Genomic DNA, 26131 nt, shown 5'->3' with positions numbered 1-26131 from the left:
GCGATCCGTCTCTGTCGCCATTTGCGCCGCAGTGCCGCACTCTTTTCGCGAGTCGAATCGAGTAAATCACCCCGCGCAGATTGTTATTTCGAAAAAATGCCGCGTTTCGCCCGACGGATTTACTGCTCTTGCGAATGTTGATGCTGCTCGCACGCCAGCCCCTAGACACTGCTTCCAACTGTGATACTTTATTGCCTGCTAATTGCAGATTAGCGAGTCAGCGCTCAAGGAGGAAAAGTCTGCTTAACAGACGCGTCGATGATGAAGCATCCACGTCATAAAAAAACTAGATGGTAAAAAAAGTTCGCATGACATTCAGACTTGGCTGGAAAGCGTTTGAAGGGTGTCACAAGACATTATCCATGGTAAATTTAATGGTACTTACATATATATTCATTTTATTATTAGAACAGCTGTAAGTTGCAAATAGCTGACTTTCTGTGAGCGGATAAATGAGCAAGGACGCGAAATGAAGCCAACAGATTTATAGCTATTTTTAAAATGTCTTTTTATTGGCCACAGTTTTAATAATTTTTTATGTAAGCGAATTTTGGTTACTTTTGATAGGTTGAAGAAATTTATTCGCAAGAAAGCAGCAGAGCCGACCTGAGCTCAGAATTCTAATGTATTTTTGCTCACGGGATTTTTTTCTTACTTTGGCTCAATTGAAAATATAGCTTGCAATTATAGCAAGTTGTTCAAGCCCCTTTAGTTGTTTTCTTTTTCCATGTCACCATTTTTTATCCCTCTATAAATAGGAATTTCCGTCTGAGTGAGCCATTCCAGGGCTTTTAATGAGAATCACGATCAGAAATTGTTAATAATGAACAAAAAGTAATATTAAATTCAACCGGCAAAATAACTTTTTACGTTTAAAATGATAAGTAGTGTGTTTTCGGAAAATTGGGAAATTGAATTATTGTGTTGCCCAATTAGTGCCATACTTGTTAAAGCCCGTGGATCATTACCAAATTAAAATTAACACACTGAAAATCCACAACATTTCGTTTAAAAACAGTAAAGGTTAGAAAATTCCAGAAAATTCTTAATTTGAACAAAGCTTTTATGGAAAAGTCCAGGTAAAAAAAGCATTATCAGTCCTACCGTTATTGCACCTTAAAGTCCTAAGCCTGCAGCTTGGAAAAAATCCAACTAACCTGAAACAATCAAAAAATTTAAATGAGATTAACCGGGTGAAGTTGTGCGAAGGCAAGCGGAATTCAAGTTTTTGCCTGATGGTGGCAGCAACCATATTTTTGCGCAGAGAATCGAATAAACGTTTTTGCAGCGCGCGCCGGCGAGCTGATTATTATTCTGGCCATTAAACCGGCGCAAAATAAATCTCGGCGTGGTGGGCCGTTTTATTTTATGAATTGGCCTCCACTCTATTTATTCAGCGGCCGGCCGTCGAGAGTTGCTGCCGGGAAATCAAGGAACGAACACACAGAGTGGCCGCAATCTTGTGTTTTACGATTATGGACGCGCAGGCAGGACCCACAAGACGAAGAGAAGAAGAGAAGCAGAGCAGCGAGCCACAGTCTCTCTCACTCTATTAACGCTGGCGGAAACTTTTTCACTTGAGATTCTGAAAGACGACGACGTTATTAGCCGCGGCTATAAACTTCTTCTTTATCGTCGCACCGTGTTTAATTGAATGCTTCTGCTCCTTTTAAACGGCGGCTTCTGCGCGGCTTTTAAGCGGCGGCCGTCATCAAAAAATAATAATTAGGCCCGTTTGTCCATTTGGAGGAATAAGCGAGTGAGCGATCGGCCCCGATCACCTTTCGGCGCGGCGGCAAAGGGACAAGCCGCTGGAATGCACACCTTGATTTCGATCCTTCTTCACTTGGCCGGCCGGCTTTTTCGTCCGGTAGCGGTCTCCGCATCACAGAGTGGTTTCGCCGCGCTTAATTAGCTCGACTTTTTGCCCAGTTTGGCCGCCGAGACTCGCAGGAATTGCCGTTTAAAAGACCCGCCGGCCGTTAATAGACGCGCAAATGTGATAAAAGTTTACGCGTTCTTCTGAATCATCTAAAATTGAGATGTTCTTACCGGGAAAATGCTGAGCGGAATGGTTGGCTGGCGTAAACACGTCTTCTAAATTCACATTTTTTCCTCGAGAATGAAACATTCTTTTACTTAAGCATACATTATGAATACGAATCATGAATAAAAATGTAACCTGCGCACGAAATGGGAATAAAGTTTATTTTTCCACCTTAAAGTACGTTTAAGAAATTCATTAGAATTCTTTTAGCTTTTTATGAGCTGCCAATAAAATTTTCATTCTTCTGCAAACCATAATTCAAACAGCAAAATGTTGTAATTTTGCAGTAGTCATGTGTGTTTATTTCCTAATTTAAAACGCGCAGCAGGATAAAAAGCAATGCTTAATTGGTTTAAGGGTCGTTTTCATCTGTCTAATAGAACGCTCAATCAACAGTCAATCACGAATTCTTGAACGGAATCAGTCGGCCTTTTTGCAACTGCTCGTCAAATAGAAAAGTCGGACCGATTTAATTAGATTCATTCCGGCCTCCCTCTCTTACACTCGGCAGTGCCGGCGAGCAGCGCAGTTATTTGAATAAGAGGTAGAGCAGTGCCCCTCTTACATTTTAATTACCTTGCATGCTGCTCCGGCGAGAAACGACTCTGCTGGCGAGCGTCAAACATCGTCGCCGAGCCACATAGTAGCTAGAGATATTCGTCCTGACTCACTGCTGACACTAAATTCGCGATATCGCGTCTCACTTGCCTGACGCGGCGGGTGAATTAAAATGAACCGGCTTTCCCATCCTCATCGCCGTTAACCTTTTCGCTCTCGGGGTGCAATAAGTAGAGCAGGTTTCCGCTCCACTATGCGGTTCATTCCGCGGAAATTTAAACTGACAGGATTGATTGGAGTTGGAAACATTCAGAAAATCATACAATTATATTGATGTTCGGAAAACTCTACACTGAAAATTATTGAGATATATATCTGCTCGCCGCAACAACTGTATTCGGTGAGCAATTGAAATCCACAAACTTCAAAGATATATTATATATTTAAAACATTTTCAGAAAGAACATAAATAGATATATCTAAATTCAATAACTTTAACGGACGGACTGGTTTCTATGAGCAGGGAATGTTGTGTGACATGAGACTCAATGAACTTCAAAAGTCGATAATACAGCAACATCGGTTATTTCATGGATATAGCAAATACATCACAGCTTTGATTGATGAAACACAAACCTCTAGGGATTGCAACTTTTAGAGCTCGGAAAAATACAAAAATTTAAATTAACATGTTAATTTAAAATATTACGTTTTTAGAAAGTGGTTGAAATTTTCAAGAACTCCGAGACTGACCGGAGATTTTCGCCATCGCTGCTAAAGTCAACAAAAATTTGAAGGGAGCCTATTTTGTTGATAAGACATGTTCATGAGGCACGCTTGTCATTGTTTTCTACACTTTATTAGTAAATAAGTGACTTATCACTCCTACGCAAGTGAGGACTATGAATGCAAATTCTGCGATAAACCAGTTAATTTCAACCATGTCCTAGACTGTGATAAGAATAACAATTTAACTGTGCCTCAAGCTACCAACGCAAAAACGAGTGGTGAACACTGTTCTCTATTTTTATTTGTCTGTTCTACATATTTTGTGACTAACAACTACTTTATTCAGAAAGTTTAGTGGTTCGAATTTACTTGAAAAAGTAATTCACAACTTTACAGCTCAATAACACACTTCCTGAAATTATTATTATTTTTAACTTATTTTCTTTGCTTGTATGAATGTACATTTTGTTGGAAGTGCATGTTTGAATGAATGGATTTGCTGCGGTTGGCAACAGCATTAATACTTTCATGAGTTTTAAAAATATGTGTAGTATAATTGGTATAAAACGTTTGTTTTCACTTAAAACAATTATAGCGTGGTTACTTTTTATGGGAGGCTCTTATCGCATTTGCGCTTCCAATTGTAAACAAGAGCGATTTGATATGCAAACTGGCTAGCTGGCGTGAGACTCAATCATGCATTTTACAAGAGGAAAGCAGTGTGCCGGATTGCAACAACGAAAATTACATCAGCAGTAGAGCCCCTGCCTGCTTTTTTCCGCACTGTGCAACGCTCACTTTATACGCAGACACAGGAAATTTGAATTCGCAGCGAGCGAACGAACGAACGAGAGAGAGAGAAGTGGTTGGTTGGTTGTGAGCCGGCTGCCGGGCGCGTATATGCATGCGAAGTGTGTGCTGTGGGAGCCAATTAATTAATGAATGCCCATCAGTGTGTGTGTGTATATGTATGTACGTGCATTATACGCACGGCACTTGTAAACTCTGTTTTTAGCGCTGCCTGCTCAAGGGGAGAAGAGCGGGCCGCGCGCGCTGTTTGTTCTTTGATCTCGCAATTTGAAGCATGCAATCAAGCCATGAAAGTGCAGATGACTCATGTGCATGGAATAAATGCTACTCATCAAGTTGGCCTGCCACGCCGGCCGGCAAACTGTTTCAGCTTTCCTGCGCGCGTCTTACATGGCTAAATTTACCGCGCGCAAGCGTTTATTCGCAAACGCACATACGCACACACATCACAATTCATAAAAGCCTCTCAAGTCCGGCCGTTCGAGCGGCTAATTGACTCACTCGCTCGCTCGCTGCTTTTGCGACCCTGGCGGCCGCGTTCAATGGGCCTATAAATAATGCTGCTGCTGGCCAGCGGATAAATTGAAGCGACGCCCACGCAATCAGCGAGACAATCAAAAAAGCTTCCATGCGAATTAAACTTTACGACGAGCCGACCTGCAGTTTTATTGCCGTGTGCGCCGAATTCGCCGCGTTCATGCAAATAAGCTGAAATCGATCTCTGGTGCTCCCGATTTTTGGCATTAGCATTGGCGTCGGCGAAAGTTCACTCATGAAATATGTATTTGACTCACGCCGAAAAACTGATCAGAGCTCGCAAAGTCAAGATTAGCATAAAGGTCTGAAATCGCATAAAGTGCTCGTAAAATGCTTTCTTGCCTGTTGAAACTCCCAAACTTTGTGATATGGCTCAAAAGATAATTAAACCAATCCGATGGTTGCTAAAAATAAAAAAAAAAATATCCAACAAGGGATGAAAATTTTCACTATTGTGGCGCCTTCTTGCCACTAATAACTGCTTTGCATTTAACCTGTATCGCCAGGTGGCAGTACAAAGGTGTGCAACAATCAGTGCACCCTTACTGCACCTTCTCCCCCACTGCACCTTAAGCCTCGCACGACAGCAGTCGCAACACAATATATTCTCTCTCCGGCTAGGATGAGTTTTTGTGCGAGAATGTTCTAGAAACTTTGATCTCGAATTAATTAGACCCGAACTACGGGGTAAGTGTCATAATTGTTTGTATTTGAATGTGATGTTTTTATTGTTATAATCATTTATTGTGAATGTGATTTTTGATTATTTATGTAATTTCACAGTCTCAGTCTCGGTCTTGCTTCTGATCTCGGTCTTGATCTTAATTACTAAACCACGAGACATGAATAAAAGACGAATTACTACAATGAGAACGACGCATTTCTGTCACGGCTTCCACGTACCCATACTATGATGGTTTTAGCGAGTTTAATACAAACGAAAAAACCCTTCATCACGGAAATTGTTTCTATATCTAAATTGAAGCCAGTTTTCGTTTAATCATGACTATTCATTTAGGTTGATCAGGTATATTTTAATTGACGAGACGAAACGATTGATGTTTTATTTTTGACCACAAAAACATCCATTTTATATAGCTTTGTAGCAGGCTCGCGAGTATAGCTAAATTGAATAATTTTGGGATAATTCATCCAAATTTTACGAGCTGAATAACAGTAAATCAAGCACCTTATGCTGGGAAAAAACAAAAAGTTTTAATGATATTATATCTTTTACTCAACTCGATTTTAAATTTTAATATTAACTTATTTATTGAAAGAGTAAACACTGCAGGAAAGTTACAATTATTGCTATGAATTAAGTAAACTTTTGTTAGCTTTCTAGTCGATAAAAAGAATATTGAGTCTGGGACAAAGCTAGCCGTATAGCAATCAATTGTTTTTTTTTTAATTGTAAAGATCGACCTATTGATTGCTTCATGCAATCAAAATCTGTTTATTAATATCCATTCATCTAAAATGAACAAAAATTGTGCTTTAAAAACGCTTTTGAATCATAAAACCTAGTAAACCATTTCTTCATTACTTCGTGAATCGCTCAAGATTTCTAACCGAATAACACTAAACTACACAAACTAACTTGCTTCTTGTAAAAAAGTAGAATTCCTCTTAAAAAGTTGTATATAATTCTTCACAGCATCACAAAAATAGTGTTGAAAATGTTTCTTTTGCAAGAAAGAAAATCGTAAATATTATACTCAACGGCATGAAAAACATGCGATGACGCTGCTAAAAATAAAGCACACACCTCCTATTATAATGCTCAGCAAACACATTTTCGGCACTTGAAATCGATTCAGATCCACTCTCTCCTACTTTCTTTGTCAACTTCAAAACATTTAGCTCCCTTTCCCACAGTGAGTATCAACAAAGGCGCGCACGACACTCGATTTGCATTACCATTCGAATGAGCAGAATGCACCCCTTTCAAGCCGATCGGCCACGTTCGTTTGATGCATCGCTTCCACCCTGCGCGGACAATAAAACATTATTTGTCATGGACGCCACTTATCATACTATTCACAACGACATTTAATAATTTAAATAGCCGCTCGCGCACTCGTCCCCCCGCTTTTATAGTACGATGAGAGAGACAGAGACAGAGCTACGCCGCTTTTATCAATAATGTCCTGAGCAGAGCGCAGTTGGCAATCAAAGGGGATGAGAGAGTATGCGCGGAATCCGAGGAATCTTGTAAATGATTCTCTCTCTCTCTCTCTCTCTCTCTCTCTCGCTCTCTCAGCAAGCCGTTCAGTTTTGATATCACTCAATCGAACCATCACGAGTGTAAAGTATGCACACGAAGGGACTTCAGCTGCTTATTGAATTCTCGTGATGGAAGAGAAATATCAGAATAGCTTAATTTGTCGCACGGCATTCCCCCGAGCTAATATCAAGTGATAGAGACTAATATCACGGCAGCTGGAATTCGGAAGCTCTTTAAAATCATACATTACTAATATTATTATATCATTCTGCGTAACGGTATTTGCATGAAGCCGGCTTAATAAAATGCCGAGGAATTCGTCGTCCTTATCTTCGTCCTGCTTTTAAAGGCAGTTGTATACAGCTTGAAGCGATGATGTGGTAATATGTACGTACATATTTACCCTTTCGGCTTGCAAATCAAAGTTTGAAGCATTAGCATGGTATGCAACAAGCGCGGTGCGAAAGTTGTGCAGGGTGCATCATATTGCAAAGTTAATTCCCCGTTGCGAGAAGCAAATCCGACTGTTGGAACTTGGCTGCGAGCTAGAGCATTGCCGCAGAACAAGCGCGCAATTTTTTTCCGACCTGCGAGCGGATCAGATTGCAGCAATAAATGGCGCACCAAACAACCCTGTATACGCGAGCGAGATTAATAAGCTGAATTAATCTACGTCTCGGCTGGCGCAGAAGCAATTTGCGCTCAGAGTGAGAGAGAGAGAGAGAGAGAGAGAAACGTCGGTCGCAAATAGCCTCTCGTGGGAATGCAGAAGCGTCCATGCGCCGTGAGTGCATCCGAGGATGACGCATGCTGCACTTATCGACTGCATCCTGCTCGCTCATCTCGCTTCGTTTTGACGAGTTATTTTTCCGCATGCATAATAAAAGAGAAGCAGAGGGTTGCAAATGAAACGATAATAGCAGCGGCCGGGTGGGTTGGTGGGCGGCGAGCGGGCGGCGGTGGCTGCCTGATGATGAGAGAGGGCGCATGTCAAATAATTTCGCTTTATGGCCGCCCTGCCGTTACAATCACTTGTTAAGTATCGATCTGTTTGCTCGCTAATCTTCTCCCTCTCTCGTCCGCGTGTATTTATGAACACCTTGTCGGAATAATTACCCTGCGCGCTCCGCATTGTGTGCGAGCGCTCCGCTGACGAGCGGCGAGAGCGAAAGAGAGAGAGAGAGAGAGAGAGAGAGAGAGAGAGAGAGAGAGAGAGAGAGGGTAATTCCATCTAGCATAAGCACTATGTATTTAATTCGCACACTGCAGAGGTGATTAAATTGTTGGCCGCTCGCCTCTCTCTCCCCCGCGCCTCCATTATTTTGCACATGCCTTGGTATTATACTCTCGCTCGCTTACGAAGCACCTTTTGTTGGATCTTCCCCCACCTGCCTATGAAATTAATTAATGCCAGCTGTGTGAATCGCATGGATGAATTGTTTAAAATCAGGACATCATTAGTATTGCTATGTAGTCAGAATTGGATGGGCGGCAAGAGTTAAAAATTTATAACACGTTACTGTACAGGAAGGCACCTGTTTCAGACCCTTTTAGGCCTCATTAGCTCAAAGCTGCAAAAATATATACACACAAGCAATCAACGGATTCTGAATTTTTTAGCCTAAGATGCATAAATCTAAAAAGACAAACCCCCCTTGATGCAGCAAGAACGGGCCCAATTTAAACAGTCTTTCTTTAATCCTGGCCAAACAAAACGTTCTCCGACAAGCCTTGCGATTTATTTGACACATTTTTTTATTAATCATAGCACAAGTATTGAGTATGGCATTTTGATTGATTCTGGAACGGAGATCTGTTGCATATTTTTGGTCCTCCGGGCCGGATCGCTTTCTTTTTCAGTGAGAGTGAAACGAGCCAGAATATATATATACGACAGTTAATAATTATTTTTGCAAAAGGTTCTATGAGTGATAAATAAGGTCAAAAAGCCCACAAATTGAACTGTTAAGTTCTTGGGTGGGGAGCTGATTGTGAGCAAATTTCCAGCTCTCGGTCGGCTGAACGCAAGATGCAAAACGAGAATCAAACTCTTGGGCACTAAAGAAGCGGTTGCATTGCGAGAAATTCTGAGCACAAAGAGGTTGGAGCCGGGAGCATCACTTGAGAGATTAATTTTATAATTCATTCTCGGCAGCGCGCGGTTTGCCTGCTCTGCTCGTTTCTCGCAAAAAGCATCTCTCTCGCATCAGAGAGCGGGAGGAAAATCGAGTCGGCCGCGCGCAAAACCGATCAATTCCCCCGGCACAAGCAGCATTCCGCGGGATTTCTCATCGCCGGCTGCAACAAAAGCTGCACACTACGTACAGAAACACTAAGCAGCAGCGGCAAAAGGGCTGCGCGCGCGTTTTACCAGCATCATGTTTTTATTATTAAAAGCGGCGGAGAAAGAGCAAGAGCGGAGAGGCTTTTCATATATAATAATAAGAGAGGCGCGCACATCCAATTGTGTTTTGCGTGCTCTTTTGAGAAATGCGGCTGTTGACTGCTTTTTTATTTTTCGGTATTTTGATTCGCAGCGCGATATATAGAGAGAGAAAGAACGAAAAGCAAGTTTCCTTTTCGGCACCACGGGCCCAATTTAATAACGCCGGCAAATACTATATAAATCGATTATTGCGCGACGCACACAATGCTTTTTGCGGCAACTTTTGTAATTCATTAAATGGCCAGCAGCGCAACGCTCGCTGCTCTGCCGCTGGAAAATTGATTGATGGCCAAAAAAGCGGCACGTCACATGCAATTTACGTGAAACGGCGCCTGCATTATTAATATTATGTCGGTCCAAATCGCGCGCGCATTAATAAAACACATCAATTGCTGATGGCTGCTGGTTGAATGGGATTACTCCTTATGCGCCGCGGCGGCAATATTGCGCCGCCCCGCCGCTGCTCTCTGCATAATTGATGGCGAAACCGATTAAAAACACGCGTGCCTCGACCCGCGCGCTTCAAATTAATGGCCCATAAACTGTGTTTTTGCACACATTACGTGGTTAAAAATAATTCCAAAATGCGTTTTCTAGTGTTTGCGCAGTGAAAAAAAAATTAACAGGATAAAAACAGAGTATCAGCCTTTTTGCAATCAGTCGATGCAGACACGTCAATTGCATAATTTAGTGCTTCTCTCAGTAAAATCAAATCGAGATAGCTCTCCACTGGCAATGTAACATATGTCTCTCCAGCGCTGATTGAAAAGTAACTAATTGGAGTCGAAGCGTAATTGACTTCAATTAGGACAAACACGCGAGAATGATTCAGTCGGCTGCTTTCGCATGCGCACTAACTTTTGATTTTGCCCCTGTGTCAGAGTGCCGGGGTTAATTAAACGCGGCGGCGGTGGCGGCGGGGCGCAATCTGCAGAGCACGGCTTTCTGGGAGCTATTATTGAGCAGATTTGCACAGTTGGGAGGTCCACTGCGAGCTCTGACGAGTGCCGAGTGGGCGAAGCGAGGGTTTGCTCTCTCGGATGCTTTTTGTTCGCTCACACACTGCATTAGTAAGGCCGCCGTGCTCAATCGCTCTTGTATCGTTTTTCTCTCGGGTTGCTTGTGCGTAGAAAGCGTGCCGGCGCTCTGCCCATTTGCTTGCCTTACTGATTCAAACCGGAACACCATCAAGATTCAATTCTATAAAATCATGAATAAAAAAGGGGGCGTTTGAGGCTTTCAACCTAAAGGAAATCCGGTTAAAAAATATTAAAACATCCTGATCTAATTAGCGACAGTCTTAGGGCATTTTTTGAACGCACTATAGAAAATTTAAATAAAAATTCATGTTCCAAGAACTATAGAACTAAAATCTTAACATGACTATCAAAATCAATAATTTGTATGAAGGGAAAGAGAAACCTATATGCATACAATTAATCGCGTTGATGCAAATTCAAAAGTGTTCTAACAATCGGTTTTCTGCAATGTTGGTTTAATTTTAATATGTTAAGTTCTGTTGATGAGTAGTCATGAGGGGTCAAAAAAGCCTCTGTATAGAACAAGATCACACGGAATTCGTTTTGCTTATCAATTCTAGTTCAAAAACGTGAGTGCGATAGCCATTTTAATTTTGAGTTAATAAAAAATCTGTTGGGGGACAAAACAATTCAAAATTGCATGTAACGTTTCAGCAAATTTCTGTAAAAACGGGAAATTGTTATAAAAATTTCTAATAAAAACGATAATGAGAAATTCTCGTTTACGTAACGCATTTTGTAATTGCCCTTTTTAGAATGTTAACCAAAATTGTGAACAGCACCAGTGGAAATTTTGATTTAATCTCGTAGGCGCAGCAAAACATTCTGCTGGTTCGAGTGATTTGCGCTTGTTTGTGAGCGAGCCCGCAAGTGCATTTGTTTCGAAATTCGTGCGATTTGTCGCGTTGAGCCGGCTCAATGATTTGCCCATTTGTCAAATAGCGAACAATGCGGTCTGCTTTTGCCGTGCGACAAATGCGTTTCTGTTTACATTTCATTCGGTTTGCGCTTACCTGCCTGCATGACACAATGGGGCGCACGCTTTGTTTTTCCGCAGCGGAAAATATGCGGACCCATGCACGCGTGCATTCAAACCGCAGCACGAATTTTTCGCTCAGCAAATCAGTTGAAAAGCGTCATTTTTCGGCGATCAGGCGAAAGGGTGGAATTGCCGCCCTTTGATCAGTCGACACATCGAGTTTAGCGAGTGGCTCCGGCGAATTGCGTGTTTGTTCAGCGCTCTTAAATGGGAACGCGCTTTCGCACAATTCGATAATTTCACGCGCGAGTGAATTTCAATACGCACACGCAGTACACACGATAAATAGATCAGCTTTCCATGTATTATTTAATGTTTTTTTGATCGTTTTGAACTAGCGCATAAATTTGAGGTCACAAAACCGCCTGCAGTCTAGCCCATTGTTGATTCCGTTTTAATTTTCAAGCACATGGCTACTTTTCCGTTTGCTAAGGGCACCTATCAATAGCTGGCCAAATTTGCAATGTTCGCTAAAATGGTTATTTGTTGCCGCACGCCCGATTGGAGTGGCATAGAAACTGACGATCGGATGCGTTAGTATTTATATTGGTCGTGGTGCGACGGAAAATGAAATCATTTGCTCTCATGTATGAAAAGGGCGTGCATATACAAACACATGTCATTTAAAAACCTGGGAATTAGCGCCAGTAAAAATATTAATTATACACCTGCTGCTGTCGTCGGTGAAATCGAAAATAAAATAAAGAGCGAACCGCTGACAGCCGAGACCTTTCCGCCGACACCGATAAAATCGAATTACACGCTTCTCAGATAGTGGATTCCGTCAAAATTCGTGCAAAACTCGATTTGATTTTCGCCTCTTTCCGCAGTGCTGCTCTGTTTTGGGTATTGAAGCAGTGCAGATCGACGCGCGTCGCAGCCCATTTAGAAACCCAACAATGGGTGATTCGAATCAACTTCGCTCGCTCTCTCGGCTGGATGTTTGTTTTAGATGTTTTATGGGGCTCTTTGGCGTTGTTCGCTCTCAATCAGAGGCTGCACGAATGACTATATATACTCACTCGCGCGCGCTGCTTTAGAAACGCTCGTCTGGCGCAGCAGCTCTTTAATAGTACACCACTCTTCTCCTAGTTAATCTGGCAGACTGCATCGACCCGCCAGACCCGGAATAAAAGCCACTTAATGGATATTTTCCTTTCCTAAAACTGCCGTCACCCTCAGCTCCCGCTAGAGACGTTACAGAGGCCATGAGGGCTCCGCGCGTTTCTACCCGAATTCCACAAGGAGCAGTCAATTAATTGCCGCCTGTGTTGAACGTTTGAGCCTTAAGTTTTGAAAGGCTATTGATCACTGCAGCATTAGAAGTTACAATTAGTTACTAGAACAATAATGAGAGAATCGAATCGGTGAGTAAAATTGTTTACCAATCAAACTGTCTTAAAGGCTGTTTTAAACACATTAATTTAATGTTTGCCTGCCATTCATGAGCAAAGTGCTGAGGACCAATAGTTATTTATGCTATTTATGGATTTTAGGTGTCAGAATGGTGATCAGCTTCCAAAGTAGAATGAAACTCCTGAATGCAGAAATTCTTGTTGCCTATTCCTAAATTAGAGCTTATTGCAAAAATTTACCCTTGCAGCATTGCAAAATTCCAAAGGGTTCAGACTTTTCTTGCATTTGCAAATAGCGAGCCCTTATGTCTCCCTACTGATATTTTTTTTTATTTCATTATATCACGATTTGATTGCTCGTCATGAGCCAAACACCGTTGGACCCAACTCGAAAAGAGGAATGCAATTTATACATGGTCAACGAGAGCACCAGTGCCATCAAAAGCAAGCTCAAAGACTCTAGTGTGCGTAACTGATTTTTCTGCCTCTTTCTTATTGTAATTCCTACATTTGTATGTTTGCTCTAAATGTTGGGAAGTTCGGGGCACAATTGCCTTGTTAATCAATAAAGTCAATTTAAAACTATACTGAGACAGGACCAAACAACCTAAAATTAAAATTTTGTCAACGAAAATTTAGTATGTATCTTAATTTTTAAGTTAAGTTTAATCGCAATCTTATTTGCAATCGATAACATTATCAAGATTGCTTAAACATTCAACACAATCGACCGCTTGCGGAAGCTAACTATGCAAAATAAAACAAATCTTGTTGACCTATATCACTTTTAAGTAAATTGAAACCTTAAAAAATTAAATTAAAAATCATGTAACTCTCTGATGGTGCACATGATACTATCAGAATTAGCATTGTCTCTAGATTTCACAAGCGGCTTCACAAGAATTAATGAAACACAACCGCAAAGAGGCAAACGATTGCGTCACGCAGTATTTACGAAGCATCAAATGTCCTACAAGAGGAGTGCGCGGCGGCAATCTGCGGATTCGGACGCTGAGCAACGTTTCGGTCGGCGTTTCAGTCTGTGTGTGTGTGTGCGCGGCGGCTTTATCGTCGGGGGCGAATATTAGTGTGATGATGACATAATTCTGGTGCCACCAACATGCTCCACGCCGCGTTCCGAGTGTGTGTGTGTGCTGTGCTGCACATTACCACCGCTCGGCTGGATATCAAACACATGGCCCTTAATAACTCCGCCTGCACGACATGTTACATAATGGTCCAGCGAGCTAGCGGGCGACGCGCGTGTTTGTCCCATCCTGGCAGCCATAATTCATCCACTCCAAGACCTCTTTAGCGTCCAAGTGAGTGTCTCCCTGCTGCATATAACGTGAATTGCCGCTGCCACCGCCGCCGCTGCTGCTGCTGCTGCTGCGGTCACTGCGGCGCTAAATTGGCAGACTCGCCAATTACTTTGTTGTTTTTTCTGCCTGTCAACGGCCAGTGACTCTTCTTGTGATTTTTACTCGCAATAAAACACGCTTGGAATTTTGATCTCTCTCTCTCTCTCGGTTTATTTTGGATTTGGGCCATGATCCAGAGCGAAATGGATTCGACCGTAATCGCTTTCTCGTCGTTTTACGACGGCAGTCGCGGGGGTTTTGTTGTTTTATGGATCGCTCGCTGCGCCTTTTTAAGACGCGTTTTATATCTGAAATTAATAAACGTCCCAGCGTAAATCATTTTATGCTACGGATATTTTAGTTTCCACAATGTTGTAAACTGTTTAGTGATCCGCACAAGGACGCCCCGCGTTTCACGGTTTAGAAAATTCGAATGCAGCGCTTTCCCAGCATTCAAACAATAAGTAAAATTCCACAATTATTCTGGTCGAAAAATAAAACGAGCATTTTAATTTTCCGGCAGAGGCGAATTATAAAATTGAAGCAGCGTGCACAGAGTGATAAGAGGCTTAATTTTGGGCGTTTCGCAGCGGCGAGCAACATGAAATGTTAAACGCACGCGCACGTTAAATACCGAACCTGCACCACACTCGCACGCATTTCATATTTCACATACACGCATATTAGCAGCAACGTGTGTATGTGTGCTACTTCGTTATTAGTGTATTATATGCGCGCGAATAATCATTTTGGAATAGCTGTGTGGCGCTGGTGTGTGTGCCACACTGCGCTGCGCTGGTTGTAATTTAAGGTTTCACTGAATATAATACGCGCACACACACGCGCGCGGACAAGCGCCGAGATATTACAAAAGCAAACGGAGCGTGCACTATAATATCTACTAATAATATTAAAGGGTCAACAAAAAGAGAGCTTTTTGCCCGCTGCCTCTATTGAAATCGTACAAATGAACTTCTCTTTCTCTGGATAAAATTACACTCGTGCCGGCGCGCGCGTTCTCGTGTGTGTGTTGCGCATATTTCCACGCTTTGAATACGCCTGCAGCTTGGGGTGTGCGAAATGGGAACATCATATTTAGAGAGGTTTCGGGTTGTTGTTGTGAGTGTAACGGTCGGTAATGGCTTCTGATCACAAGGTAAAAAGCTGTTTCGCCACAGCCGCTCGACAATCTGCCTCAGTTTCGGCAGTTATGGAAATGGAGTTACCTCAATGCCTAGTTCGCTTTTTCTGCCAATTTAAAAACCACGAAATATTCCAATTAAATCTCGTCTTATTGTTGGCTTCTTACTTTCAATTGATAGGAGAAAAAGTGTATCTAATATAAATTTATTTAATAAAACGCTCAAACGTAACCGCAAATATGGCTGTACATGTTTCTGCTAAAATAATCAAAGAGAGGAATAATATTTACCCCTTTTTCCGTCAACAATACTTTATCCGAACAACCAAATAAACCTTTACCTACCATTGTTCCCCTTAAAAGCCATCCAGCAGAGCCTTTTGAGAAATTCATTCCCTGTGAATTACGATTTATGGCTTTTTAATCGTTGGTTACGATTTTATTTAATTTTATCTGCCCCTCCAAGTGCGCAACAACTTTATTAAAATTAATTAGAGCATCATTACGGCATCGTTAATTTCACTCATTAAAATTTTCTCACGTCAGCGATTATACTGCAACAATTTAAACGACTTTGATAAGCGTCGAACATTGCAAAGAACCTTTCTTTACCAACCCGTCGAGATTGGCATCACACACGTCTATTGTGAATTCTTCCGCTGCCCCTTTGGCCATCGACCGCACACTCCCTGGATTTTTACGGCCGCGCTTGGGCTGGGATTTCTCAATCGGCAGGGCGGTCCATCAATTAATAATCCCCTCGTCTGCAGCGGCGCCCATTACTCCGGTAAAAAACCAGCTGAACACACGCAACCTTAAAATCAGGAAGTCGCTCTTTAAATTCGAACGACGCCATCGATTTTCGGCAGAGACGCTGATTAATTAATCGGAACGAGCGAAGGAAGGTCAGAATAGTGATTTCTCGGTAGTACGATTTCATATGTGGACGCGGTGGATGAATGAATGCGCACGATTCGGTGTTTGTGCTCAGTGATTAATAGGTGCCGGGCTGGGCGAGTGAGTGGATTGCTGCCGCCGCTGCACAGCATGCTAATTCGTACCAACAATAACGATAATAGGCCACGTGAGATTTTTATTCCGTGATGTGTGCAGTTGGAACCACACCCGACGAGACCGGGCAGGCAGGCATCGTTCCGTGCCTGCCTGCCGAGTAAATGGATCTTCGTTTTATTTATTTCTGTTTAAAAGCTTCCCTCTAATAAAGAGATAAATGTGTTTATTTTCCTGCTCGGCGCGAGCCTGTCGGCCACAATTATTTTTCTATTAAGTTGCGTTCCGCTTTTGCAGAGGGAGCGAAGCAGGAAGTTTTGCGATTTACAGGATTTTAAATGCCTCTAGGCGGAAGGAAAATTATATTGTGCCTCGTTGCTGATTTTTTGCGATGCTTTAACCCCTGATTGACTTGCTATTTCGTCGTGAGATTAGGTCTGCTCTTTATTTTATCGCTCCAGGAAAAATCAGCTTCTGCTATTAATGGACCGTAAAAGATTTCGATCAGCGGGCATTTTTAGGATGGGGAAATTTAGTGGCATCGTAACGATTTATCCTCGTGTTCGACGCATATACAAAGAAATTCGCCGGATGACAACATAAAGCCGGCCGGCGTTGGCCGGCGTTCTCGGTCTTATTTTCTCAACATCGCATGCAATTTTACATCTTTATCAATCAAAGCAGCTTTTTGCTTAGCAAGCGTTAAAAATTCCAGGCGTAATAACTGGCGAGTGCATGATAAAAAATGAAATAAATTCGAATTGTCTGTCGCCGCACGATAAGGCACCATAAATTCAGGTTATTTATCACCGCACACGGCGTGCTTTTCCTCTTCCTCCTGCCACCGCGTCTCGGCAGCTAGACCTAAAAATAAGCAGGTTCCGATATATACTCCCCGCGCGTTGGCCGGGGAATAAATGAATTCGTCATTTTTGTCGGCGGAGCGAGCAATAAATGGTCGGGCGATGTGCTCTTATTGACACTTTTCCTTCCATCTCGTCGGTCAACAGTCAACACACACTGCTGCTATCTTATCTCAGCAGGGCTGGGGATCGACGCCGAACACCGAACGAAACCCAGCCTGCTCTCTCATTTCCTCCCAGCATCATCCCGTCGTCGTCGCCGCCGCCGCCGCGCGCGCGAACACTCGAACCGATCAATTAATATTATCCTGACTCATACGGAGCGAGCGTTTATTGCGATAATGCCGCCGGGCGGCCCCCTTTTGTTTAATCGCGCCCGCTTATCGCCTTAATTAACTTTCACCGCTTTGCTGCACTACGTATATCTCTGCAAATAATTAATGGCTCGCTAATTGCGCGCCCGTCCCTGTTAATTATTGCCAGTACTCGATGTTTCTCGTGTTCGATTTCGAGCGAGCGATTAATTACCAATCGACGCGTGCGTTTTTCGCAATTCTTTTATTATTATGGGTGGGAATAAAAAGGCACTCAAAAGCATTTTATGATGACTCGATGAAACGGCGGAAAATATCAATTGCGGTCAGAAACCTCTTTCCATCAATTAATTTTACAACTTTTATCACTAATCCTCTTGTAATGATAAACGTTTAGTTTTGGGATGGTGAGGCAGGCTGTTCAAAATGTTTTAAAAGCAATTTTCGCAATATTTATTATCTCTAGTGCAACATTCAATGAGCTTTCCCCGCCTTCAGGTACATATTGATTTCACGATCGATAAATAACATTGTATGAAATTAAATTACTTAGGAATGCATCACGCTATCAAACTGACAATCGCCACCCTTGCTCACTCAGCGAAATAACTCCATTAAAATTTCGGTTGTATCGAGCGGTTTGGCCGAAAATTCTCATGCATAAAATAGATCACGAGACATTTTTCTCTGCGGACCGGGATATTTAATCCTTCGGATTGATCATAAATGACTTCAACCCTCAACGGGGGTTGGATTAGGGGTGAGGTCTGCTAAATTATTGTTGAGGGTTGAAGATATTTGACGGTGAAATTAGAACATATCAGCAGAAACAGACTCACAGTCAGAAGAGACGTCTGGGGGTTGAAAATAGGGGTTGGGTTTGGTCAAAATAGCTCCAATGGGTTGGCCATTGCAAAATTCATGGTTAATTATGTCTAAAAAAATTAGTTAAAAGAACAAATATTCTACTGATCGTCATTCGGGAGCCATATTTTTGTAATAATAATAAAACACTTCTTTTTTTAAACGAGCACTGTTTTTATTTTAAAATAAAGTAAGGGTTATTTTAGGGCTAAAAAATATACCCATTAATGAGATTAATTTTAATTGCCTTTAGTAGGTTTTTTTAATTAAATACATAGAGTTGCTTCAAAGAGAAGATTATTAAAATTATTGAAAATTCAGGTGCTGAAGCCAACATGCCGGTATTGTGGATAAAACTGTAATTGTACCGAGAACTGTGCGTTTGCGCACGATTTTTATGCAAATTGCAATTAGCTGTGCATTTACGCCTTGCGGTAAGTGTGAAAATGCGCCGACTAAAACATTGACACAATTTACACTCGAGCGGCGCTGCATGTAATTATAATTCGCGGGTAATTGCTTTTTGATCTCTGTCGGGTTGGCGCGCGGGCGTGTTTTGCAATTCGAGGCGAGCAACGAGACCTCCTCTTCGGCGAGTATCGCTCGTGCTATGGCTGTGTGGCTTTTTGCCCTGCTCTCTCTCTGTGTATGTGTGCATACGTTTGCTGGATGTATAAATAAATGTATTCGTTTGACTGCACGAAGAGCGCGCGAGGTGATTAACGATAATTGCTTATTATTATAATTGAGCAACGCGCTCTCTTCTGCAACGGTGACGACGGTGGGAATTTATGCGCCAGATGATGATAACAATAATGGAGAGCGCGCCGTGCGCATGCTGTGAATTTATTTTACGCGATGAAATTTTAATCAAGCGGCTAAGCGCTTTTTACACAGCCACCCTAATTAAATGTTGCAGCGAACACCAACCTTTCACACCCAACGACAGGCTGCAGAGCGCTCTGGTGGCGCAATGGACGACAATCCCTAATTTCATAAAGCTATAAACAGGGAGAAAACGACCAAACAAAACGATTTTAACTTCGATCATATTCTTTTCATCACTGTGATTGGAATAAGGGCACTAACAATGAAGTTGGTTCTCGAATAAATGCTCAGAAAAGATGCTGAACGAAATATTCTAGATGGAGTATAGATTTTCAGTGCAGTTTTGAAGAATTCAATGCATTGGTAACAGATATTAAAAACAGAATTGATGTATCACTGCTTTTGGAAGTGTATTTCACACAAACAATAGCCATGAAATAAAAATTTCAACCCCAAACTCTTTAATAAACCTTTGCTCTGAAAAAATCTTGTATTTTCTCATGCTTAACAATCTAGCGAATGAAAATGAATTTTTAGCTTCAGCAAAAAGTCCGAGGGAAAGAAAATTCGAATTTTGGCTTAAGAAATTTTATTTGCTGCGTGATGATTATAAGTTTCGCGGGTGAAGCCACTTTTCAGCGACTTTTGAAGCCTTTTCGTTGCACCATAATTTGTTTCCAGAGAGAAGCGGCGAAATGGTTTTTCGTTTTCACCCAGCGTCTCAGCGGCGTTATGTTTGTAATTAACGAGTGGAGGGAAAAAATGAATGCGTCGCTCTCGGCGAGCCTTGCGAAGGGCAATTAAAAGAACAGGCGACAACAATGGCATAATGAGAAGACGAAGCGGGGCCTGCCCATCGAGCGCGCATTGTTTGCTAATCGAAACACGCCTCAAAGGCGAGAAAGCGCGGGGCGAACTTTGAATAATTCCAGCTGCCGCGCTGCAGCACAATCCGAAAATCCATTGCGAACTCTTTTCGATTTCATTGTTAGGTGGAAGAAATGTTCGGTCCCGACGTTTTGTGTCACTCACGAGAGGTGCCCGAAATTAAATTTGAGAGCGAAAGCGATTGGCATCACGCACGGCGTGACAAAGTGAGCACAGAATCACGAACGGCCCTGCTTTTTGAATGAGATGTCTTTGACAAAGCTCATTTATAAATAACTCTTTTGGTGCTGCTGTCACTTTTTGGATGCGAAGAGCGCGCCCACACCGCACCGCGCACGGCAGACGACGCGCGAGCAACACATTATGCGGGCCGCAGAACTAAAGAGATGAGCGAGGAAAAGAGATATAGAATGTATACGTAACGTACTCACTCTCCCTGGGCGAGCCGGATGCGTATCTCTATGGTACATACACACGCAATTTTATACGTGTAGCCAACAGGTACCACCATCTCTGAATAATCGTTTCATTCGGGCTCGCTCTTGCTTATTAACGGAAGCAAAACGCGGAAAATGGCAAGGGGCCACGTAATTTCTACCTTTTCATTTTAGAGCCTGCATGACGAACCTCAGAGCAGTAAAAAATACATCACAATCGAGGAGGAGGAGGAGGAAACTGTTAGTTAATCGTTTTAAGTTTTATGGCTTTTGATGTTTTATTTTCTCGCATGAAATCAGTATAACGTATTTTACAACTTAATTAAAAATCGTAAAAGTTAAAACTGCAATTAAAACATTTTTGGTGCAGTAAGGTTCCACGTAATTATATTTCTTTGCTTTAATCAAAATAAGAGTCGTTAATTTCAAGAAGCTTCTAGGTGAACTAAAGATAAATTGTAAATGAACACATACTGCGAAGTTTCTAAATGAATTTTAAGCATGGTTCACGGCAGAATTCACACATATCATTCGATCAGCATTTTCGAGAATGGCAAAGCAGCTGCATTTACAAACGAAGGACGATCATCGTTGTTTCGCCGGCCACGCAGAATTTGAAAGTGTGCGAGCAATGGAATCGCCGCCCAAACCTCTCTATTTACAGGCTGTAAGCGCCGATTAAGTGTTGATTTATTGACTTGGGACATAATGCAGTGTGTGCGTGGCTGATGGATCGTAAGTTGGTTTTATAGGGCCCGAAGATCAGAAAGGGTCGGCGGCGGCGGCGGCGGCGGTGACGAAAAAGGCCGGTCGAAAAGTAATCCGCGCAGCGACACCTGCATGCATTCCTGGCGATGGCACTCGCGCGCGGGTTTGTTAAACGGCCGGAGCGCTGTCAAGCCCACTTAAATAATGGGCGCGGCACCCAATCGCTCATATTCCAACACCTCTTCAATTCAATAAGCCGCGCGCATTTATGAGCACAAATTGACTGCGGGCCTAAATGGCTTGGCAGGCGTTGATTGAAAATTTATTATTCACTCAGCTCAGGCCGGACGGCGGACAGACTCGAAGCTCACCGCCGCCGCTGCCGCAACGCAGTTGCCCGATGCCAATCTTGAAATTCAATTAATGAAAACTGACCGACGAGCCGTCCGGCGTCACTTTGACTGATGGTTTCGCAGGTGTGCAAAAGCAATGCTGAACCACTAGCTGTGTCTATCGCCAAAGTCGCGGTTCCAACTTATGCAACCGGCTCGACGCCACTTCGTTTTAGAAACAACACGTTTCCTGCCGAAATTTCCTTTGGGCACGGTGCGAGTCGAGCCAGCCGCGCTAATTAAGACGTAGAAGAGACGCCAGACATTGAATTGGACTGCTCGCCTTTAATCCCGTTTCGTCCCAGGATCAGAGTGTGCAAATAGTCAGATTTTTTCGTCAATCCTATCTAATTTCTTAAAAATGCAAATGGAACATTTGGAATGGAAGGCAAAGAGGGAAATGGAGGATATAAAATTTTCCACAAAGATACGTAATAATGGAAGACAAAAATGGCAAATTGATAGACGATTATGGGTCGCATATATATAGGCTATTCAGCATTTATGAGAAATATCAAGGCTCCTGAATTTTTTATGTGCAGTAGAGCCAACTCATCCCGTTGCACGAAATATAAATATTTTTCACCAGCTATTGCTATGTGTCTCGATTTCGGGCTCATTCCCTTTCCTGATATTCCTCTGATTTTTTTGAATTAGAGATTAGATATTGCCCGTATCTTTTAAAATCTACCTATTGAAACGTGAGCTTACTTTTAAATTTATTTTGTGAAAATTTTGGGTTTTAACATTCGGAAAAATATGGCAACCGGAAAAAGAGAGTCATTATAGGGCTTTAAACCCTGATCAGGATGATTTTTCGTCGAAAAATCCTCTTCGCAAATCGAATATCGTCTACTTTGACGAAATAAACGCTCCTGGGAATGAAAAAGGAAAAGCAAGCGCATGCCTCCTACCTGTGTTTCAGTGACGTTGAGTAGTTTGGCCATTTCAGCCCTCTCACTGGAGCTCAAGTACTTCTTCAGCTCAAACTGCTTTTCCAGCTCGAAAATTTGTCTGCCGGTGAAAGTGGTGCGCGCCTTTTTCTTCTTGGCCCCCGGGCCCCCAGAGCCGCTATCCTCGCTGGCGCTGCCCCCGTCCTCGCTGTGCACCCCGTCGGGGGTGGTTGCGGGCGCCGGAGGCAGTGCGGGCGGCACCACTCCGTTCGCGGCGGCCACCACCACCTCCTTCTTGCGTTTTTTGTTTGGAACGTCTGCAAAGAGAATGAAAAGGAGAGGAATCAGAGCAGCACATTGTTGAGAAGAGACTTGCTACACCGCGAGTGGAATTTCATGTCACAGAGATATACTCAACAGCACTTTCTCGCTCGACGATTTTTAAATACCGCAGTCGGCTTATTACATACTTTTCGGCATGAATAACGGAATCGATTTGCATAATTACTTCAATTAAATATTCAATTTGGTTGGCTCCAGTCGACGAGAGGCAATTAAAGCGAAGGCGCTTTTCAACTTTTCACGTTATCGCGAATGCGCTCGCTCTTTTGACTCGCGGTGCTCGAGCTTTTAAATCAGGTGCCCACGCAGAAATCAAGTTAGTCTTCTTTGAAATAATGATACATAATATTATTTCAAGAAGGCGCGCTCATAAAAAGTAGGAGCGACAGATTACCGTGAGGGGAATACATATTCAAGAGACGCTTTATAAAACACTGGCTGAGCTACTCGAAAAGCTCGCCAGGTTATAAGTTGTGGTTCAGCTCGTTAACGCTCATAAAAGCTGTCTTAAGTGGTCTCAATAAAAAATACACGTTTATAATTTCACTAATGGATTATATGCCCGCGGGCTTGACTCGAGTTATCATTACTAAATTATTATTATTTTTGAAACCCAATACAGCAGCACAACCAGCAAAGTCGCATTCGCCTTAAAACGCTTCAATTTCTGCTGCTTTTTTATCTTCCTTCCCACCGACACAACATGATTTATGAGGCACTCGAGAAAAGCGATCGCATAAATTTTGCCAATGAACCTTACCGATCTTTTCAAATTAGCGTCGCAGTCAGCGGGAGAAGTGTTTTCTTAATCAATCCGCGCTCGCTGACTAATGAAAAGGTACGGTGCGATTTTATTACAAATTTCCGCAGCGCTGGCTTTCACAATTCGGTCGTTGTTATGGCAACCCGTGCGGTATGGCTCCGTCGAACAGCATCTCCTTATTAGAAGCACGTGACTAGTAAACAAGCGGCTTCCGGGCCCCTTTAACCCTTTGATAATTCAATATTGGAGCAGCCAGCATCACACACACACACACACGAGAGAGGAGCAGCACGCGGCGGCTTGCTTCTAGTTTTATATTGGATACACTGCTCAGTCAGTCGCAGTCAGTATATGTAGGTACCTGCCGCCTCCCCAGAGAGCAGTCGTCAGAAAGTAAAAGAGTTGGTCCAAGAAGCCAGTTCAGAACTGATCGATATAAATGCACCGCGCCTGTTATAATTGTGAAAACGGTTTCGACTTTGTTGGGAAGGAAGCAGCAAATTGATGATATTTGATATTTAATTGCGACTATGCAGCGGCGCGGATGGAAATGTGAGCGATTGGATGGGTTAAAATGAGCTCCGTAGAGAAAAGTGACTCCCTTCATTTTTATCTCTGACATTTCTCAGCACGCAATAGTCTGTGTTAGCGCTTTACTATTCTGCCCCGACCTTTGTTATATAAATTGGAAAAGGAAGAAGATTCCGCTCTACTTTTCTATAGCGTTGTAAATAAGAAGAAGGTTATGAGAAAAAATTCTTTGCTTTGACACTCATAAATTAGAATTTAGCAGCGAGATTTCTCCGCAAGTCTCATCTTGTGCACTTTTGAAGAGCGCATTTCCATACTGCTGCTGGAGTGTGAGAGAGTTTGACTTACACGAGATCATTTACAAGCGCAGAAGAGCGAAGGAAGGCGAGTATTGCAAGTCGTTCTGGCGGTGCGCTAATGAGACAGCGAAATAACAAGCCTGATCGGATAACTCTTGCCGAGTCATTATTCACCGTAATGCCAGCTCCCATGTAAATGAATACAAATTAACTTCAAATACGAAAAGTCAACAATTTTAACAGCCCAGCTTCTCGCTGCGCCATTAACGAGACGACACAGATGGAATTTTCATGCCCTCGGTTATAAATGTATGCATGCGAGTTTGTATTAAAACTCGCGGTGCCTGCTCTCACACGTTGACTGGCTTCACGTGCGAGTGCGTTAACAATATACCCGAGTTTACAAGCTCTTGTGAGTTGGAACTCACAGTCAAAGAGAGTAAGAGAGAACCAATTGCGCCCGCGTTTCCGCGCAATTGCGGCTTGGAGATTGTGAAACCTCGGCATTTTGAAACACTCAAGAGTTTAACGCATTTTCAGCGAACGAACGATAAATTGAATGAAACGCAAACATAAATATCTAGAGTAATTTTGGGAATTACATTAGCAGAAGTAGTAAAACGCAACAACGATTTGTTTGCCGAGCACAAATGGGTCATTTTAGTGGGCCACTCTACGCACAGTGTGCTAAAACGACGTGTTTAAGTCTTTCGGCAGTCTCGCCGCTTGGCAAACACGCAATAAAAGCGAGCTCGCAGAGCCTCAAAAGAGATTATTATTAAATTGTGCCATCAATTGTGACAGCGCCACTTGCGCCGTTTTATTGTTTGCTGCCGAGAGAGAGCGAGAGCGGCGGGCGAGCGAGTGTGTGTTTTTTGATGTGTCCCCCTAATCGCCAAGTTGCCATTAGAAACACGACCCAAAGTGACAAAAGTGTGCGCGCAATGGCATGGGGGTTGCCTTGGTTACTAGGGCCGCGCGGCTGATGGATGCTGGCTGGTTTTGTGTTGTATCTCGAGGATCAAACACATCCATCATTGCCAGCCAGTAGCAGCAGTCTTCGCGCTTGCCTGAGAAATTCGTCCCATTCCGTCTCGGAGACGCCGGCCCCTACAAGTGGCAAAATTTGAGCCTCTCATCCCTTCTAATATGACTGCGACGCTCTCCTTGCAAGAGACGGAAAACTAACTGACTGATGTCTTCTTCCAACCGAGAGCACGCACAAAAAGCAGTTGTTGTTTGCATCTCGCACGCTAGCTCCGTCGCCGCCTATATATCTGCATTATGACGATTTTCGCGCGCTCCGCGGTGTTGCGCCGCGGGCTCAAATCAGTCAAAAGTGAGACGCTCGAGTTTTTTGAACGCAAAATTAATTACTTAGTGGAAATGTGTCAGGCACAGACACCTATAGATATCGCTTCAGAGTGTAATTGAATAGAAATTTCCACGAAATGTAATGGATTTTGCATTATTGGGCTCTATTTGCTTAACTGAATCAATGGAATTTAACGAAACTGCCAAAATGTTCAGTTTTCGCTCTTTAAATTCGCATTTGCTGTGCGATTATGCATGCAAATTATTATAAAATATTAGTTGGTTTATGAATGAAAACGTATTATACAAGTACTTTATAATTTTACAAAAGTTTTATGTAAATGAAACCTACCAACTAAAATCTTTCCTCTTGTGATATTTTCCGGGGAAAAAA

The 26131-nt window shown here is 42.7% G+C and overlaps 1 protein-coding gene across 1 annotated transcript in view; it reads right to left on the bottom strand.

The window, feature by feature from the left end:
• The window catches only part of NK7.1, a 64306-nt gene that overhangs the window by 29154 nt on the left and 9021 nt on the right, over window positions 1-26131 (bottom strand). The window contains exon 3 of the mRNA XM_065497131.1: window positions 22510-22805. Within this exon, the coding sequence (XP_065353203.1) occupies window positions 22510-22805 (296 nt within the window). The remainder of the gene's footprint in view (window positions 1-22509; window positions 22806-26131) is intronic.

This window comes from Cloeon dipterum, chromosome 1 (genome assembly GCF_949628265.1).
Source record: "Cloeon dipterum chromosome 1, ieCloDipt1.1, whole genome shotgun sequence".
Lineage (NCBI taxonomy): Eukaryota > Metazoa > Arthropoda > Insecta > Ephemeroptera > Baetidae > Cloeon > Cloeon dipterum.
Note: the sequence above shows the minus strand (reverse complement) of the source record. Positions and strands in the feature narration are given on the sequence as shown.